This window comes from Corvus cornix, chromosome 3 (assembly GCF_000738735.6).
Source record: "Corvus cornix cornix isolate S_Up_H32 chromosome 3, ASM73873v5, whole genome shotgun sequence".
NCBI lineage: Eukaryota > Metazoa > Chordata > Aves > Passeriformes > Corvidae > Corvus > Corvus cornix.
The window spans coordinates 113,214,600-113,232,542 of record NC_047056.1 but is presented as its reverse complement, the minus strand read 5'-3'; the positions used below and the strand labels follow the sequence as shown (position 1 = coordinate 113,232,542).

Below are 17,943 nucleotides of genomic sequence, written 5' to 3'. Positions count from 1 at the left end.
GATTCCTTTGGAATTAAACCCAGAAAGTCCTTTTTGGCTTTGCCTCCCCCTCGTACTTTTGCAGTTTACCACCCACTTCTCCCCCCTTGCATGTTTATTTATGTCCCCTGCCACTGTGCACTACAATTTTGTTCTCCCACAGACCTAGAGGTGCTGTTCTGTATTCTCTGAGGCTCAGAAAGATCATTTTTGTGTCCCCTCTGTGGCGCAGTTTCTCCAGTTCCACAGGAATTCCTGGCTGCCTGCCTGGCTCTGGCAGGTGAGGGATGAGGTGCTAAAGCTGACGGCCTGGCAGTGACCCCCCGAGCCCCCCGTGTCCCTCAGCCATCCATCACCACCTCCAGCTCAATTCCTCTGCCCACATTTGCATCCTCAGGCCATTAGAAAGAAGCAGCACGGGAGATTATGGGATGGGATATTTATGATCTTCAAGCCAGGCTTGCTGCAAAGGCACCTCTTTATTTTTGTGCTGCACAGAAGAAGCTGGAGCTGATTCTGGGGCAATTCCTTCAGGTTTTCTCTCTCTCTTCTGTGCACCTTTCCTTAGGTTGGGATTAGGAAAAGGCTTTTCCCCCCCAAGAGTGGTGGGGCACTGGAACAGCTCCCCAGGGGATGGTGACATTCCCAAAGGTGCCAGAGCTCCAGGAATGCTGGGACAGCGCTCTCAGGGATGCACAGGGTGGGACTGTTGGGATGTCCGTGGAGAGCCAGGGGTTGGAGCAATGATCCCTGTGGGTCCCTTCCAACTCAGGATATTCCATGATTCCCTGGGACTGCTGACAGCAGTGAAGAAGCCCTGTTTCCCTACAGATAGAGCACAAGGAATTTGTAAAACCTCTGAAACCAGGGAAGTGCCTTTGCAATACAACTGATTGGTTCCACTGCAAAACCTGAAAGCAGAGAATGATTCTAAAATTGCGTTTTATTACACAGATCCAGTGGTCATGGAAAGCCTGGGTTGCTCTCCAGTGCAACCAAGCATTAAAGCATCCCACAGTCCTCTTATTATTTTAAAAACCAAAGCATTAATAGCATTTCCCCTCCCATTAAAAATCACTGAGATCACGACCTGGTTGACTTTCCATAGTAATGCATAACATAAACTAAAATCTCATTAAAGAGATGTCTCTGTAGTTTAAAACTTGATTTCTAGACAAATCATCCACGACTGATCTTGAACAGGAAAGGAGTGGGAACAGGTGGTTAGACTAGAGGCAGGAAATTAGGCCTCGATTCTCCTCTCAGCTCTCACTGATTCACAGAGAATTCAAGAAGGTGTGAAAGGCTCTCACTGCAATTGTAAGAGCACCTATTTGCATCTTTCCACACCCAAATACCTTGAAAGAAAGCCACCACCTTCATTTTAATTCTCTACAGTTCATAGATGAGGGGGTTTGTACAATTCCAGCCTCAACAGCAAGCAAAAGGCAACACGAAAATGTGAAATGAATCCCCAGTCAAAAATATTTTAAATCTGCCTCATTCTTATTTGTGCTAGATGTGTCATAAGTTACTTTAAAAAATATTTAAGTGTTAGTGAATTTGTTTTTGCTCTATTTATTTAATATTTTACTGTATTTCTACTATGCCAAAACAACTTCCTGTGGTCTCGGGATGTTCTTGGAACAGCAAATTCAGTTGTAGCAAACAATAGAACAAAATACCTGGATCCAACCACAAAAAAAGAGTTATTCAGGGATTGTAGGGTTTGTTTTGCTGTGTTTTGAGGAAGATACTCTTTAAAATGTTTGTCTGCATGGCAAGAGTTGAGGAAAAGTCTGAGTTAAGAAGTGATGAGCTTCCAGAACTCCAGGCAAAGGAAGAGGATGAGAGCAGAGCCAGCATGGACAGAATGGACTCCCAAAAACTTTCACATGAGATCCGGCTCCAGATTCATCTTCACAGCAGTCTGTTGAACCTTCAAAATTTACTTTATAGGGAAATATTCCTTGATAAATAAACCACAGCCTCGCAAATGAAGGAGATTATATTATTTTTTATGGGATTCTCTATTTCATCTGGTGTCTTTTTAAAAGACAGAAGTGTTTTTTTCAGTCAGTTTGACCATGCATTCACTTCTGCTCAGAGCACAGAAGCCCCATCTGGAGCAGGTGGGAGCTCTGTAGCACAACACCCAAAAGAAAAAAAGGAAATCAAATGCTTCCCTGACACGTGGAATAGATAAAAATGAACAAAAGCAACGGCCCCAAGTAGACAGGAAAAGATGGTAAGAGGCGAGGGGTGGGAGGGGATGGGATATGAAATAAGGAATTAAAAATAGAATTACATTTTCCTCCTGGCAATACACAAACACCACTAAGTGCCCTTCATAAATTTCACTATTGTTGCTGCGAGTGGGAGGCCCATAAATCACACTGGGAGTGGAGCTGGCACCTGTAAAAAGCCAAGTGGGCTGAGTGTGTATCAATAAGTTCCAGCAGCTCCACTATCCCTGGACAGGATGGAGGGGAAGTGGATCACGAGGCTTTGCTGTGCCTAAAAGCTTGGTTTGCTCTGCAACAACTTTTATAAAACAGCTCTTTGCCAGCAAGTCCAGCAGCACTCACCAATATTGAATTTTGTGGGTGATTTAATGCTTTACCTGCTGTGCAAGGGGAGAGCTCTGCCTGCCTTTCTTCTCGTCTCTGACAGGGAAGAGGGACTTCAGCAGCTTTGGCATCTGAGGCACAAAGGACTTGACAGGATTCAGGTAGGAAGCAGCCAGGCTACCAATACCTGTTGGAAAAAAAATATTGAAATATGAAAACAGTTGTTCTTTGGAGAAAGGGAAAAAAAAACAACCCAAAGCTGACCCAAAACCCTCTACAAAAAATGTAAAAACCTCTTCTTTCTAGTCTGAGATGGCTTCTATGGTTGAAGAATTATCCAAGGAAAAGCACTCTCTGAGAGCAGCTCAGCTTCTTGTGACACTCAGGAGCTGCAGTGACTTCATTTCTCTTTTAGGGAATTCTCTGAGCTGTAGGAGAGCTCTTACCTGGATCAGGAGAGTGGTTTTGCTGCCCAGAGCCCGGCAGGGAGGTACGAGATGGGCTAATGCCTCTACTGGAGTTTGTGGCACCTTGGGACACATCTTGCTGACTCTCCCATCGACCCTAGAGGAGAAAAAAAGTTTTAATTTTCCAAGTTAGCACAACAGCAGGAGCACTGCAATCCTGACACACCCTGCACAGCCCCTCTGCCAAGCTCAGAGTGCCAGAGCTGAGGAAAGACCCTTCCCCAGGGGTGCTTTTAGTTGGCAGACCCAGCCCTGCAAAGATGAGCACCCTCAGCACCAAGGCACAGAAGAAGTTTATTTCCAGACCTCACAGCTGTAATATTTCACTCAGTTGTGCTGCTCTGTTTTGGAAGGTATGTTACAACCAGGTGAAAATAATATGGTGCTGTCTGCCCAAAATTCCTGAATATTTTGTGGATCTGCTAAGGAGTAGTGGAAGCAGTGTCAGGAAAAAGGGGTGAGGACAGAGCTCTGAACAAGACAAGTAATACAAGACCTAAAGGTTGGATGTTTGTGCCTGGAGTCAGAGAAGGAGGAGTTGATCAGATCAAGAGGAAGCAGCTGTGGCACTGCCACGTTTTCCAACAGCCTGGAAAAGAGAAAGCTGGAATATCCAAGCTGTGGACAGCAGGAGCCACAAAAAGATCAGGACAGGTTAGGGTTTGGACCCATGTTAGTGAAGATGAAATAAGATTATTTTCAGCCCTACAAGAGCCTGAGGCAGATGAGGAAGAAACAGTGTCAGAGAAAAGAGCAGCTCCTTTGCTTTCCCAAGATCCCAAGGCTCTCTGGTTGGGTTTTCCCATGGATCCCACACACCATTCTGCACATGAGGGTGATTTCTCTTGCTTTTAAAAAGGTCCAAAACTGTGGTTTTGGAACTTTCCTCTCAAACTCACAGCTAGAAACTGGCTCGGTGACAAAGCCTCCTGGCTAACAGAGATTAGAATCCCCAGGCCACTCTCTCCCATCAGCATGTGAGTGTCAAGAATCTACGTGGCAAAATCCATTTTTTACTAATTCTCTCATCTTGATAGGTAAAATCATTCACAGGTTTGTCTGATTACTCCAAGTGACTGGCCAGGGTCTCTGCTGGAAGTTTCATGTGGATGCAGGACAGGGTTTGGTTTTGCTTCACCAAACTGGATGTGCAGAGCTGGAAGGGAAACCAAAATTCCATGGGGTTGTCCTGACAACGTCTGAGGGAGGCACACATGCAATGCCTGCCAAAGCAGTTCCTTCTCATTTACTTCATTTATAGGAGACCTGAGGGCAATTCAATACCCATTTATGAGTCTCTGGGTCAAAAAAGTCCAGTCTCAGACTCTTCAAAGAGTCTCAGGGTCTTGTGGGAAAGTGTCGTCCTGTTCAGGTGGCAAAATGTTCTCAGGACGAGCTTGCAAAGCTTCTCCTTTCCATGACCAGAGGTTGCAAGGACAGGATGGTGCAGCCAAACTGATACAAACTGAAGTTTGATACTATTTTGTATGTGTGTGTTTGTGTGTGTGAAGAGTTTTGCTGTGGCTGGTGCAACATCTGGATTTTATTGTACACCTGAATTTTCCTTGTGTTTTAAAAGACAAAACAGGAAGAGAAATACTTCCACAGTAAAATGTGCAGGGAACATACTAAAAAGGAGTTACAAGGGATCGATGGACCTGCTGCATCCCAGACTGTAAGTTTCCAGTATTTTTTCCTGGAGGAAGAGGGGGAAAATGTGCCTTTTCAAGAAGCTTCCCACTGCTGGATGCAAGGAATTAAAGTGACCTTGAACATAAAAGTGACAGGCAGCCGAACTAATCTTAACTGGAACTTGAAGTCATGAATGTTTCACAAATAATAAATAAGCCAGGATAGGAGGAATAGATTTCTCCAATGGGTTGAAGGTCACAGTGAGCAGCCCAGGGCAGGAATCATTTCCATTTGGATCTATAAGTCAGTCCCAGGGAAGCTCTCCTGCTTTGAATAGCAAGTAACCTTCACTTGGGCAGAGCAGGACCTGTCCTCAGCCCTCCTGCTCCAGGTACACTCAAGTGCTGCAGCTGGGAAGTCAAATTTGGGATACCTGATGGATGTCTGAGGTCACTGAGGCAGCCATCCTGAATGTCAAGCTGATGGAGCCCAGGCTGGGAGCAGCAGGGGTTTGTTTAGTCTGCTACTTTTGAGGACTTTGGTGTTCAAGCCCTTCTTGAAAGCTTCCTGCTCTGCCCATGCCTTAAGCCTCCAATTCCAGCATTATCTTTGACCTGACTCATTTATGTCTTACACAAGTCCAAGAGTCACGTCTGAGGCTGGAAAGCTCCACAAAATGCTTCCATGAAACCATCTTTCCTACTCCTCATCCCCAAACTCCTTCACTTTTTTGGCTTTTGTGTTTCTATTAGTGCAGGTTTCTCTCCCAGGTGGCCTTACCATGTGCAGAGATTAATAAAGAACAGAAAACTCCAAGCAAACAGCACAAGACTCAAAATAATCTTGAAATATTGGTTTTGTTGCCTCCTGGCCTGATCTGCCATCAGCCTGGTAGATGCTGGCACTGGATGAGGAAAAAGAGCTATGGAAGGGTGGGAAGCATCTGAAAGCTTCATTTTTGGAGAACATAAAGCTTGATTAGTGATCCTTTAGGATCTTGGGATAGTGATCCACTTAAAGACACAGGGATTAAGGTGACACATCTTGAGCCAAGCCTAAGTGCTTCTGGAGAGCACAGATACAGAAGAAACAGAACGAATATTACAAATTTAAGGAGTATTGTAGCATAGTAGAACAGGGACTGAATGCAGGTGAAGAGCAACTAAATCATTTTCTGAGTCATGATCTGTTGAATCACAAGTGCCCTTCACTGACTGTTCCAAGAAAAAAATGATTTCAGGCAAATATCTTGACTTTCTAGCCCCGTTTGGGGAATGCTGAAAAAATGCAGTAGGAACGAACCAGCAGAACACTTTCAGAATATTCATCCTGTAAAGAAAGAATGGCAACATTTGGTGACTTTTCCCATAGGAAAAGCCTTTTTTATTTTTAGGACCTTTTGGAAGTTTTGTTTCAGCCTTGGTACTACGGAAAACTACATCTTCTAAATAATTTTAAGTATTTTGCCAGGCTAAATAAAAAGAAGGTCCTGAGAACAGGAATGAGTAAAAGATTTGTGCGACTGTTTATTTAAGGCATGTTGGGTTTTTTAATTACACTTGCACTGGGGAGAGTGCAAAGATCATCATTTTAGCCTGAAGGTCAGATTTGTGACCCTCAACTCAAGAGATGACAACAAACCATCAAAATTAGGTTGATCAGGGCAACAGGTGGAGAAACATATGGAAAAGAAAATACTGGAGACAACTGGAAGTGTCAACTATTCTGCACAGGGAATTCATGCATGATTTTACTAAGCTGGATTGAAAGATGACCCATCTCAATCTCAATAAAATAAAAATAAAAAGAACTATTAACTACATCAACTTGATGAAGTTCCCAAGTTTCCCACCTGGACGTCATCCAGCACCCTCCCATGCTGCTTTGTGCATTCACCAACTGCAACGCAACAAATTTAAAGTCTATTCTTATTATTATTTAAGTGCTGTGAATCTTTTCTCTCTCAAGAAGGGTGGTGAGAGAAAGAGAGGAAGCTTGTAAATCATTTGCCCAGAGGAGTCATCATTTCATGAATATATTTGGTCTCTGCCAAGTGACCAAACAGAGGTCAAGTGATTTAATTTAACAAATCAAAAGTAGCCACCAGAAGAATGCAAGTCCCTTGATGTGTTTTAATGCAGAGCTGTTTATAAAGCGGTTTATTTTTATAACACCTTCTCCTTCTTCTCCTCTGCCTTCTCTTCTTTCACACATCCTCCATGAAAAACCCCAGGGAATTTATTTCATGCACAAAACCTTTAGGGCAGGTAGGGATCATCACTGCCTAAGTCATCTGGAGGCTTTTACCTGACAAATCTTTCCTTGAAGTTGACAGACCATTAAAATGCAGCCACTGGGTAAGAGAAATGAATAGTTCTTGTGTTTTATTATTTCAGCAGTTCAGAAAAGGCTTAGGAAAAGGTGACCACATAGCACTGGAATACAAGCAAACAGCTGGGACACACAGCTGGGACAAAAGGCACTTGTTCTCATGAACAGCAGGATTATTCAAATTCAATCTACACAGTAATCAATTTGCTGAAATAAACTCTGGTTCCCAGAAAAAAACTGAAGGTTGAATGGCACCATCTTGTCTTACTTAGATTTTGAGCTACAAATACTGGACAGGAAGGACTGGAAGGACAACTGTCCAAGACAAAATGGTTCTTGTCAGAGGTGTTTTAAGAGCAACTTGTGACATTTTTCACCAATATGTGATTTAGTCTGATCTGTAAAACACCCCAGAGATGCCTGCCATTCATTGTTCCTCTGATTCATCCAGTTTAGTTAACTCAGTTTTTAAATTCAGTGTCCAACTGAATTAAATTAAATTAAATTAAATTTCCAACAAAAGCCCCCTCGAACATGAAAATTCATCCCCTGTATCTGATATCAGCACTCAGACACTCAATACCCCTGCATCACCTGACAAGTGCTGATGTGCAAGGAGAAATCAAACTCATCTCACTCTCCCCTAACCACATCTGCAGTGATAACAGCAGTAAAAATTGCCTTTTTCTCATTTAAGCAAGCAGACAGAACCCAGAGGTGGGCCCACGTGCAGTCCTGCTGACAACATGAAAGTCCATAAAACTCTTATGAAGTAAATTCAGAAAACAGCTCCTTGCCTTCTCAGCCAGCTGGGGAGGCTTCATCTCAGGAGTTATTAAAAATTCCCAATGCTGGCTTAAATGTTTCCCAGGAATACACAGCTCAGTGTGAAGAGTCATCCTGCTCCCTGGAATCCCTCTGTGCTGTCACCACCCCGGGATATTCTTTCAAGGTGGTTTTTTTCCCCCAAAATGCACCAATCCCACACCTCTGCTCCAGTCCTGGAGAAGGACTTTTCCACGTCTTCAGGAGGGTGTGACCACCCATCCATGTTTTTACTAACAAAGTCTGCAGGATGAATCCATGCCCTAATTCTGGAAACTTTCAAGCTGCCTGTTGTGGTTGCACTGACACCATCTTTAATTCTTATTCCAACTCATACAATATTCTTGTTTGCTTGTTTCATATTCCTTTTTTTTTATTATTTTAACAGAGGAATGAGCCCTGGCTCTTCTGAGTGCTGAAGAATGGAGCAGCACCCACATTCCAAACTTTACCAGCACGGATGGTGCTTGACACAGAGGGATGAGACTCAGGAGCCCTTTCCACAAAGCTAAAAAATCCATGGTAAAGGCAGCAGGAATGCAAGGGATAACAGAGAGAGATAATCAGAAAGAGAAATAAAGTAATGGAATAAAAGTTAAGGAGAGGAATATTCTGCAATGTGCCAAGGGCTTCCATCAATATTGTGCACCCAGTTCAGGTGCTGTTACTGTCCTGTGACTGCTGTTTCCTGTGATACAACAAATAACTTGTTTGGGATTGGCTTATTGTAATAAACAACACCCAATTCCTGGTAAAATAACAATGAAATGACAACCCATGACTGCTGGAGAAGATTTCTTTGCCACCAAATTTCTCATCAAGGGACAAAGACATCCAGCTTAGCCAAAACTCTGCCTTATCAAGCCACTCTCAAATCCTTCATGCTAAAAAATGGACAGGACTGATCTCACCAGTGAGCTTTGTGATGTTTAAGGGACGTTTAAGGATCTGTTATTATTTCATTCAGATTACAAAAGCTTTTGCTCATCTTCCTACGGAAATGGGATCACTGAATGACAGAATAGCTTGGGATGGAAGGGTTTGAAGATCACCTAATTCCACAGGGCAGGGACACTTCCGCTAAGCCAGGCTGTGCCAAGCCCTGTCCAGCCTGGCCTTGGAACCAGAGATCCATTTAAAACCAGAAATTCCCGGCTGGGGAGGTTGCACCTCCACATCCTGAGGAACAAGTGCCTTGGATTGAAGCTCACTGCAAGCAAGGGGAGCAGCTCCACCACCTCAGCTCCACATTCCTGCAGCACAGAGTCTCTGTCAGCAACTACAACCACGGCCAAGAGCAGCAAAACCTCATGCAAACCACTGCCAGTAACTCCAGTTAACCAAAGCTTGGGAAAGGGGGTCATTCCTCTGAGAGCACCAACACAAAACTAAGGACAAGCAGGTTTTCCATTGGCCCAGTATTATTTTAAAGTCATTTGTTCATAGAAATCAAGAGCTGCCCACACTGAACTATAAAAGCCATAAAGCCTGAGCAAGATTTGGGAGAAAGTCTTAAAAGTTTATCTCATCTCCAGGCTAATATTCCCCGGCAGATATTTAGATACTTGCTTGCTTTCATGTCTATTTTTTCAGCTGAGAGGGGGTTGTTTCTTCTGAAATGACTTCACCCTGTCCAAAAATCTGTGAGAAATGGCCCTAAACAGCTCCAGCTCTGTAAGAACCCATCAGATGCACCCAAGGAGAAAGTTCTCTGCTTTGTACCAGTTCACGCTGCATTAATGACAGGATTTCAATGGAAAAACTCGTTTGCTCTGTGCTATGCAAATGAGGCACCACCAGCAGCATCTTCAAAGCAGGAAATAAAAGCGTGTGAGTGAGCAAAATCAACTTTATAGTGAGATAAAATTATTATCCCACTCATTAGGTGGACCTAATGCATTACCTCTGCTGGGACCTTTGGGCTCTGAAATGTGCAATGAGAGAAATCATTGAGGGGAAGGAAGGAGAAAAACAGAAATCATTAAGAATCCTAATCTTTAATTCTTGCTTTAAAAACCCCTTACAATATTGAAACATCCCACAGTTCTCTCCAAACAGAAGTTGCTACAAACACTTTATCACCTGCATGTATTTTAGCATTCTCTCCATGGATCAGATGTAGCAGATTTAGCAACCAATGCTGGAGCACTACATCAAAATTCTATTATTCTGTGCAACTGCATTATGCATTAAAATGCCTTGTCACCACCAGATTCTCCCCCTCAAAATGACTCCACGCTTGCTGGGCAGAATATCTATCAGGAGGAGATCCTTCAGCTGATCTAGGATTTGGAAAATAAGCTTAAATTTAATTTTTCACCTCTTAAAGTAATGCTTTGGGTCTATACTGGTGTTTTTAAGGAGTGGAATGGGCTGAATTATCACCCACCACAAGTTTAGGACCACTGGACGGTCGCGGACTTTTTCTCCACAGGCTTTTATTCTGTCTAGAGGTGGACTTGAACTAAAACAGGGACCCAAATCTCTTCCTTTCTCCCAGAATTCTTCCCTCCACCCAGGTGAAAGCTTTGGAAGAGCTGTAAAGCTGGACAATGCTCCTGAGCATCCCACAGGGGCTGGGACAAGGAAGACCTGGGAACTTCCCCAGAGAGGTCCAGAGCAGCACATCCAAACCTATTTCTGTGCCAGGAGCAGTCTCAAGGATCCAGGAGCACATGGGGTGCCCCATTTTTCACAGATATTTCCCATTTCTGCTCCTAATCACTGGCAGAGTGGAGTCACTTCCTTTTTTTTCCTACTGAAGTTTTACCAGGAGATCTGCAGATACTCACCCTGTTACTGCTCAGGTTATAAGGGGGAGCTAAATCCTGGCGGCTTGCAGAAAGCTGGAAGAGTTAAAAGAAGCAGAATTATTTCTTAACAAGAACTTAAAAAAATTCCTAACTATGCCTCTTCACTCATAAGGCTGAAAAGGAACAGTTCTGTGGTTAAAGGAGAATTAAAATCCAAGAAATACAAAGTGAAATTTTAATTCTTGACCTGGGAGGAGCCAAAATTTCACACTAGTTTGATTACCAGTTCTATCAAATGATTTCTTTCCAAATTTTGGGCAGCAGAAGTCTCATTTTTCTTTTGCACAACACTGGTGCAAAGCTTAAGTTCAGCAAATACTTGCAACTTGCTTTCAAATCTTCTGAAGAAAAAGAGAAAAAAAAATTCTTCAACTTGGAAAGTAAATGAAAAATCTCCAGTGCTCAGGGAAAAAAAAAAAAAAAAGAAAAAAAGCAAGTTCTTTTTATGTTGCTTTTTCAGATAATGTGGATTTAGGGACTTGCCTGTATGATGAAAGCAGCTGGAATAGGGGCTGATTTTGTCTGCACTTTACAATTTCCACACTCAAAAATGAGTACAGGGGGGTGAAAAGGAAGGAAATTCACTGCTCTATTCCATGATTCCAGCACCTGGGAATAAAGAGTGGAGCTGCTGGAGATGCCAGCAGGGAAAACTCACCCGATTCACGTTGGGGGAGCTCAGGCTCCTGCGGTAGAGTTTTCCTTTTCCCATCAGCTGCTCCTTTACAGCAACTTCCTGCCAGTCACAGAGAGCAAAACAAAGAAAGTAAGTGTATTTGGCAAGAATTAAAGTTCTGATCATCCCAGGATAGCTTTGTCTATACAAATAAAATGTGGCACAGGCTGCTGTCTGTAAAGTTCACATGGCTAAAATTATGAATGGATAAATTTTAACATCTGGTATTTTGCTGATTGGCACATGTAGGATTTTGCATCTAGTCCTGATTCTAGGAGATGACAGAGATGCAAAGACTGAGACTCTCTTTCCTAGCTGAGCTCCTATTTTAATCCTTTAAACTAATTATAAATGACAGGGAACTTGCTTTCAATATTTAAAGTGCATCACTTCCCCATGAATTTATAGTGGGCAGGCACAAGCTTCAGCTTGTTTTGCATAACTTTTCTCTTTGTGCTTGCATAATTTATATCCAGGAGAACAATTTTCAATAAATGTTTTTCTCTCCTATATTTTTCCTGGTAAACAGATCAAGTTATAGCACTTAAAATTAACCCGATCAATGTCTTTTTTTTATTGGCAGGATGGCTTTGGTGAATTCGAGGTAGAATGTGGGCAAAATGACAAAAATTCTACTGGCAATTCCAGAAACTATTGCTGAAGCTTCAGAAAGCAGAAGTTAAGGCCACTCAACTCCTTTTTCTGAACCAGAATTAGCAATGAACAGCCTTAAAACCAAACCAAGCGTCCCAGAAGTGTGCCCTGAACAAAGAACTCTCAGCCCCACCCATGCTGGAGCTGAGCGAGGACATCCCTGCTTCCGTGGATCTTTGCCATAGGTTTTGGGAGGCTGAGGTGTGCATTGGAGTGGTTTTTGGGGTTGTTTGGCAGTTTGTGTGCACTCAGGAGGGTGTCTGGACTGCTCCCACTGTTCTCAGGGCATTCCCTGCTGCAGCCCTGGAGCCAGACCTGGCGCAGCCGGTCCAGGGTGAGGATGTTCTCCACGGCCAGGACGCTCCGCAGGTACTTCTCAATGTAGGCTTCAGAGTCAGCTGAAGCTGCATCTTCCACGTTTGCTGCCATCCTGGCCAGTGCCTCCCGCTCCTCAGCCCCCTGAGCATCCTGGGGAGATGAAATGAGATGGCAGCCTGTTAAAATAAACCCAACATCTCCCACATCACTCCCGGAGAAAGCGCACTGTTACACCACGTGGCACCAGTTCAGCACTGCTTGTCCTTAAGCTCAGGGGAAAATGAGAACCATGGAATCATGGAATAGTTTGGGCTAGAAGGGACCTTAAATTCCATTCCACCCCCTGCCACAGGCAGGAATACTTTCCACCATCCCAGGTTGCTCCAAGCCCTGTCCAAGCTGGCCCCGGACCCTTCCAGGGATGGACAGTCCAGAACCTCTCTGGGCAATCACTGCCTCACCACCCTTAGAACAAAGGATCTCTTCCTAATATCTATTCAAAATTTCCTCCTAATACCCAATCTAAGATTCTGATCCAAAGAAACACCCTGTGCCATGCAACCTGCACGGGTGCTCCTACCACTGTCACAGACATCTCAAGCTGTACGTGGTTATTGTTTTGAGGCTTTTTGGGTTCTTTCTGAGAGTCTCACAGCGAGATGTTGCCATTAATTAGCAAAAGGGCTGCATTCAGATATTTCATAATTAAAAAGTGCTCAAGCACATTTGGGGCGTTATCTAACCTGAGAGGAAAACAAAATTTCAAGTGAGCTGCAGGAAGAAAAAAAATAGAACATTGCTTGAGAAGCATTTCAACAGAGAGTGCAGAATGCAGCAGAACACGGAAGAGCCAGGCAGCAATCAGAGTTTTGGCTCTTCATGTGTTAATGTTTTCACAAGTGCTCAGATAGAGCATCTCTTTGGAAGGAAAGGATTAGCATCTAACTGGGAAATGCTCAGGAATCAAGAGATGCATAAAGACATTACTGAGAAAAAGCCACTTTGTTATTTTTTTCCACAGATTCTTGTGCTCTCCACAGCAGGCACTTCACCTGCCCATTTTTCCTCCCTCTTTTTCCCCCCTCTCCCTTCAAACTGTCTCTTCAAGGACCTGAGCAAATAGATGCTCACTCAACAAAATACACAGTGACACTGATAAGACAGAGGTTGCTGCTAAGTCACAGCGTGTAAAGGAATGGGCTCCATCTTTTACAAACCACAGCTTATCCTGGAAGCAGCAAGAGCCAGAATGCTTAAAATGAGGGGGAAAAGCACAAAATTAGAGGCTCTTGGCCAATTTGAGACACTCTTGATTTCTTATTCACCTCTGGAATGTTTGAGACTATCTCAAAAGTGATGCCACAGCCAGGGATGGAACTTCGGGGGGACATTCTTCGGAGGAAACTCTGTGCAAAACCCTGTGGGGAGGAAACAGAGGGAAAACGTGGATTAACAGATTCCAGCTGAAATAAACACAGTTCACAATTAAAGAAGCCCAAACTCCAACCAATAAATATGTAAGAGCCAAAGATTTTAACTTGGAGAAAATAATTCACTTGCCTCTATTGTAGATACAGAGAAGGATTCACTTCCTTCCTTGCAAGGTGACTGTTTCACCAAGCATCAGCTGCTTTTAGAGGTGTTTTTTTTCCTGACAGAGCCCTAGGTGACTTGTCTTGAATATTGACAAGTACAGACATTAAATTCTTGACCAAAGAGATCGTTATGAGGAATGATTTAAGGGGCATGGTCATTGTTTATGCTGACTTGGCGCCTTGCAGGGTTAAGAACCGGACTGTTGAATTAATGCAGAGATGAGTCATTCAAAGATGCTGCTGAGACAAACTCCCAGGAAAGGTTATTGACAGGGGTTTTTAGAAAAACAGCAAGAAAGCCAAAGATTCTGTGTCAAATGAAAGTAAAAACCAGCATTGACTAAATCTGTAGAAAACAGAATTGATGAAGACTTCACATGACTGTAATTATTGGCACGTTTAATTTATCTGTTCAATACAGTCTCCCATTCCATATGACAAAAAATTCACGGTTCTTCCCTTGCTGAGAAAAAGCTTCTGCCTGATGGAAGCACCAAGAACTGGGGTTCTACTCCCAGCATGGGGAGCTGCCTGCAGGGTGTCTGAGTGTAACCACACCTCTTCTCCTTGCTCTTGCTTCAGATTTTAACTACAGATGTGCAACCAGAATAACAATCCAGGCTTTCTGCTTTGTCATTATCACTGCCAGGGGAGGCTAGGTTCTGAGACAATGCTGAACAAACTCCTTCCTCCCCCATCGTTCTCAGGATTTATACTGTTCTCAGGGCATGATGCTGCAAATGGAATGACAACTTCACTGCCTGCCATTTACCAAACACCCTGCTCCCACCTACACATTATTGTAAGAGCACCAACCAGAAATCATAAAGGACCAAGAGTGATTAACTCTGGTGAATTAACACAAGGGATGTCTCCTCCAACTATTCCTAGTTGATTTCTAAATATCTGTAGCTGTAAATAGAAAGGGTTAGCAGCAATGTGTGAACTTAATACAGGACTAGGGAAACACACAAGTTCCTTTATGCAAAATACGAACTCTGAGCTCACAAGAAATTAACTCTTCCCACTTTTCCCAGTGATAAACCACTTAGGAGTTAATAGAGAAATAACTAAACTTCTTACACTTAGATGCCACAGAGCCTTACAAAACAAGCTGTGTCATCACCCACAATACAAGGGATACCAGGAAAACCACTTGGAAGCTCAAAGCCTTGCTGGCCTCTGCTGATACGGCGCTTCCATCCAGGCTGAGATGAGGGAGAGACAAGGAAATCTGAGTCCTGGGAAGTGGGAAGGGCTGCAGGAGCTGTACCTGTCTGCCATAAACGTTGACACAGATGCGCTTGCGCAGCACCAGCTGCATCTCTGCAGGGTGGCTGAGCTGGACAGTGGCTCTGACAATCAGATAAACCCTCTCCTCTGCCGCCGTCCCCTTGCTGAGCTGGATGCAGTCGTGGACCGTGGAGTCCCACGAGGCTTCTGCTTTCACCTGCAAAAGGGGAAAAAAATAAAAATAAATGTATCCTCTAATAAGCATAATTAGGTGTATAATTAACTGTAATTAATTAAGCATAATTAGCAAAAATACATAATACATAAATTTTGAGAGTCAGCTTCTCCGTTTCGCTCTCTGTGAAGAAAAAATCCCCGCACTTTAGAAGAGGCCATTTAAAAATCAAGATCAGTTTGCCAAATGAAGATGTTGGGATTAAAAATGCCAACTTGCTCAAACTCTGGAACATTTCCTCTTGAAAAAAGAGCTTTGAATACCCAGGATCATTGCAAATAAATTATAAAATATGCAGAAGTGCAGGACCATTTGGCCTAATTTATTAAGATAAACCAGAGAGCAACAGAGATTGCAGTGGAAATCTTCCATCACACCACAAAAATTCTCCTGTTTGTATTTCAGAAATAACTTTGCTGAAGCATTTCTAGTAATACAGTAAAAGCTGGAATTTTTCTTTTTGCATGTTAAAATGTAAGTATTACTGAAGATTGAAATGGTTTATCTTCAAGCCATAAACTGGCCTGGTAGCCAAATTTCCAGGCTTTAAAAACAAATCTGGACCAAAAAAAAACCCACCTTAACAGAACTATCAGGAATAAAGCTCCTCTAAAAATAGAGGAAGAAATAAATTTCAGAGAAAGGAGCAAAATTTCAAGGAGTAGGTCAGATATTCTAAACCTAACAGCAAAAATTAGAAACCAACAGTTGTGAAGTTGTAGAACTCTTGAGTTATGTGGCAAAATGGAGGATAATGAGTGTAACGATGCAGAGGTAAAAATGTTAACAATTCAGACTGTTCGGTTTTTCAGCTGGGGCTTTTGTACTCTAATTTGCTCAGGGGTTTTGCTTTGCTAAACACAAACTGAATCCCAAGGTTTCAGAATGCCTGGATTTGGATGAAGGAAGATCCTTGAGTTTTACTGTTTTCCAAATCATGGTTACACTCCTAGTGAATATTCCTTGAAAACAAAGTTGCTCACAGAAGAAACAAGTGCTGTACCATTTCTATGACATATTTGATGCATTATTTTCACATGTGGATATATAAAAAGAACAATTTAAAGACTAAAATTCCTTGGTCTGCAGCTTCTCTTACCTCACTGTCATGATGCTTCACAATCTGCAGCTCAAAGAATTCCTCCTCCTCCTCTGCCACCAGAGTAGCATCCCAGCCTCCTGCCTCTGGGTCATCCAGGTTATCCTGGGAGCTGAAGTCATCAGCTACAAACAGGAGGGGATGAGCAAACACAGGGTAATCACCCCTTTTAAAAAACATCCAGCAAGTCATGAATTCACATTTTCATCCCCAACTCCCCAGCTTGGCTACTTTGACTTCACCTACAAAATTAAAGTTCCTGCATTGTTCCACTTCAAAAAAAAAATTCCCACTTCTAAACAGAAAGTGTGCACAAGGATTTGGGGCACAGACTCAAACGTGCCTAATAAAGGGCAGGAAATCTCCCCCCGTGGCAAACACGCCCTCCTTGCCCACAGGTGGATTTGCAGCACTGAGCTCACTTGGCATTAAGTGTGTGGTGGTGGTAAAATAAGCTGCTGCCTAAACAGAAAACACCCTACTTTTAGATCATGATGTAACAAACCCTTAATCTGGGTTTTGAGAAGCTCAACCTGTCCTGGCTGGAGTTATGAATTATTAACCAGCTCCTCTCTGAAGCCATTGGATCCACGGATGTGCTGTCCCAGGTGGACAAACCACCAACGTGAGGAGATTGCAGCCCAGGTCTCCTCACAACAGCCTGAGTGTCAGCTCCCCTTCTCACCTGACACTGCTCATCCAAAAGTTAACCCTCTAAACATCCTAACAAGGATTTATTCAGCTGATTGCTCCCACACTGCTTTGGGGCTGCCACTTTCTTGGTTCCAATTTCCCATCTTCTGCAGGAGCATCTGACAAATACATTGCTCAAACACATTGCTCACACTGGATCTTGTGGCGGGATGTACTAAAACACGGGATTATTAAAACCTGTGGTTCCTTCCATACATAACACTGTGGATTTTCAAACATTAAGCAGCATGTTCCAGGAAAAATGGGCACTTCTCCAATTAATCCACCTGCCATCCCAGGCTTTTATTAATTTTAGGAGCTTGCTTCAATTCTGTAACATTCATTGGCTGGACAAAGTCTGTTTTCAAAGTACTCTGTCATCTTAAGAACCACTTACCATTCAAGTCAAGGAATATAACAGGAATGTGAGTTTCCATACCAGCCACAGGAGTCCTAAAATGCAAGACAAGGACAACAGTGGCATTTAAAGTAACAGAGATTTACCCAGCACATGTCCCTGATGATCCAAACCCCCACGACATTGCATTCAGTCTGCAATTTTTAGCCAGACTATTGATAACCCTGGCAAACCTCTTTATTTTAATTTACTGCTGCAGATTCCAAGAGACTCAAATAAATTGGTATTTCTTTTATACCAGCTCTCTTAGAATTATTATCTTCTTTGACCTCTGCTTTCCAAAATGTTTTCTCTTTCTTAAATGCTAACAGCAAAATTAAGTTTATTTACTCTGACAGACACATTAATGAAATGCAAACCCCTCTACTTTAGTGATGGCAGGGAAAATGGGGAAGAGAGAATCAG

The 17,943-nt window shown here is 43.0% G+C and overlaps 1 protein-coding gene across 3 annotated transcripts in view; it reads right to left on the bottom strand.

Moving 5' to 3' along the window:
- KIF13B (kinesin family member 13B) overlaps nt 1-17,943 on the bottom strand; it is a 119,535-nt gene that overhangs the window by 16,011 nt on the left and 85,581 nt on the right. For 2 of the 3 annotated variants that reach the window (XM_039567986.1, XM_039567987.1), the window contains exons 29-38: nt 17,518-17,573; nt 16,428-16,552; nt 15,134-15,310; nt 13,591-13,683; nt 12,263-12,415; nt 11,276-11,353; nt 10,597-10,650; nt 9,708-9,728; nt 2,996-3,113; nt 2,603-2,736 (exon numbers count right to left, since the gene is read on the bottom strand). In XM_039567986.1, the coding sequence (XP_039423920.1) occupies nt 2,603-2,736; nt 2,996-3,113; nt 9,708-9,728; nt 10,597-10,650; nt 11,276-11,353; nt 12,263-12,415; nt 13,591-13,683; nt 15,134-15,310; nt 16,428-16,552; nt 17,518-17,573 (1,009 nt within the window). The remainder of the gene's footprint in view (nt 1-2,602; nt 2,737-2,995; nt 3,114-9,707; nt 9,729-10,596; nt 10,651-11,275; nt 11,354-12,262; nt 12,416-13,590; nt 13,684-15,133; nt 15,311-16,427; nt 16,553-17,517; nt 17,574-17,943) is intronic. The other variant, XM_039567988.1, reaches the window with a different exon arrangement.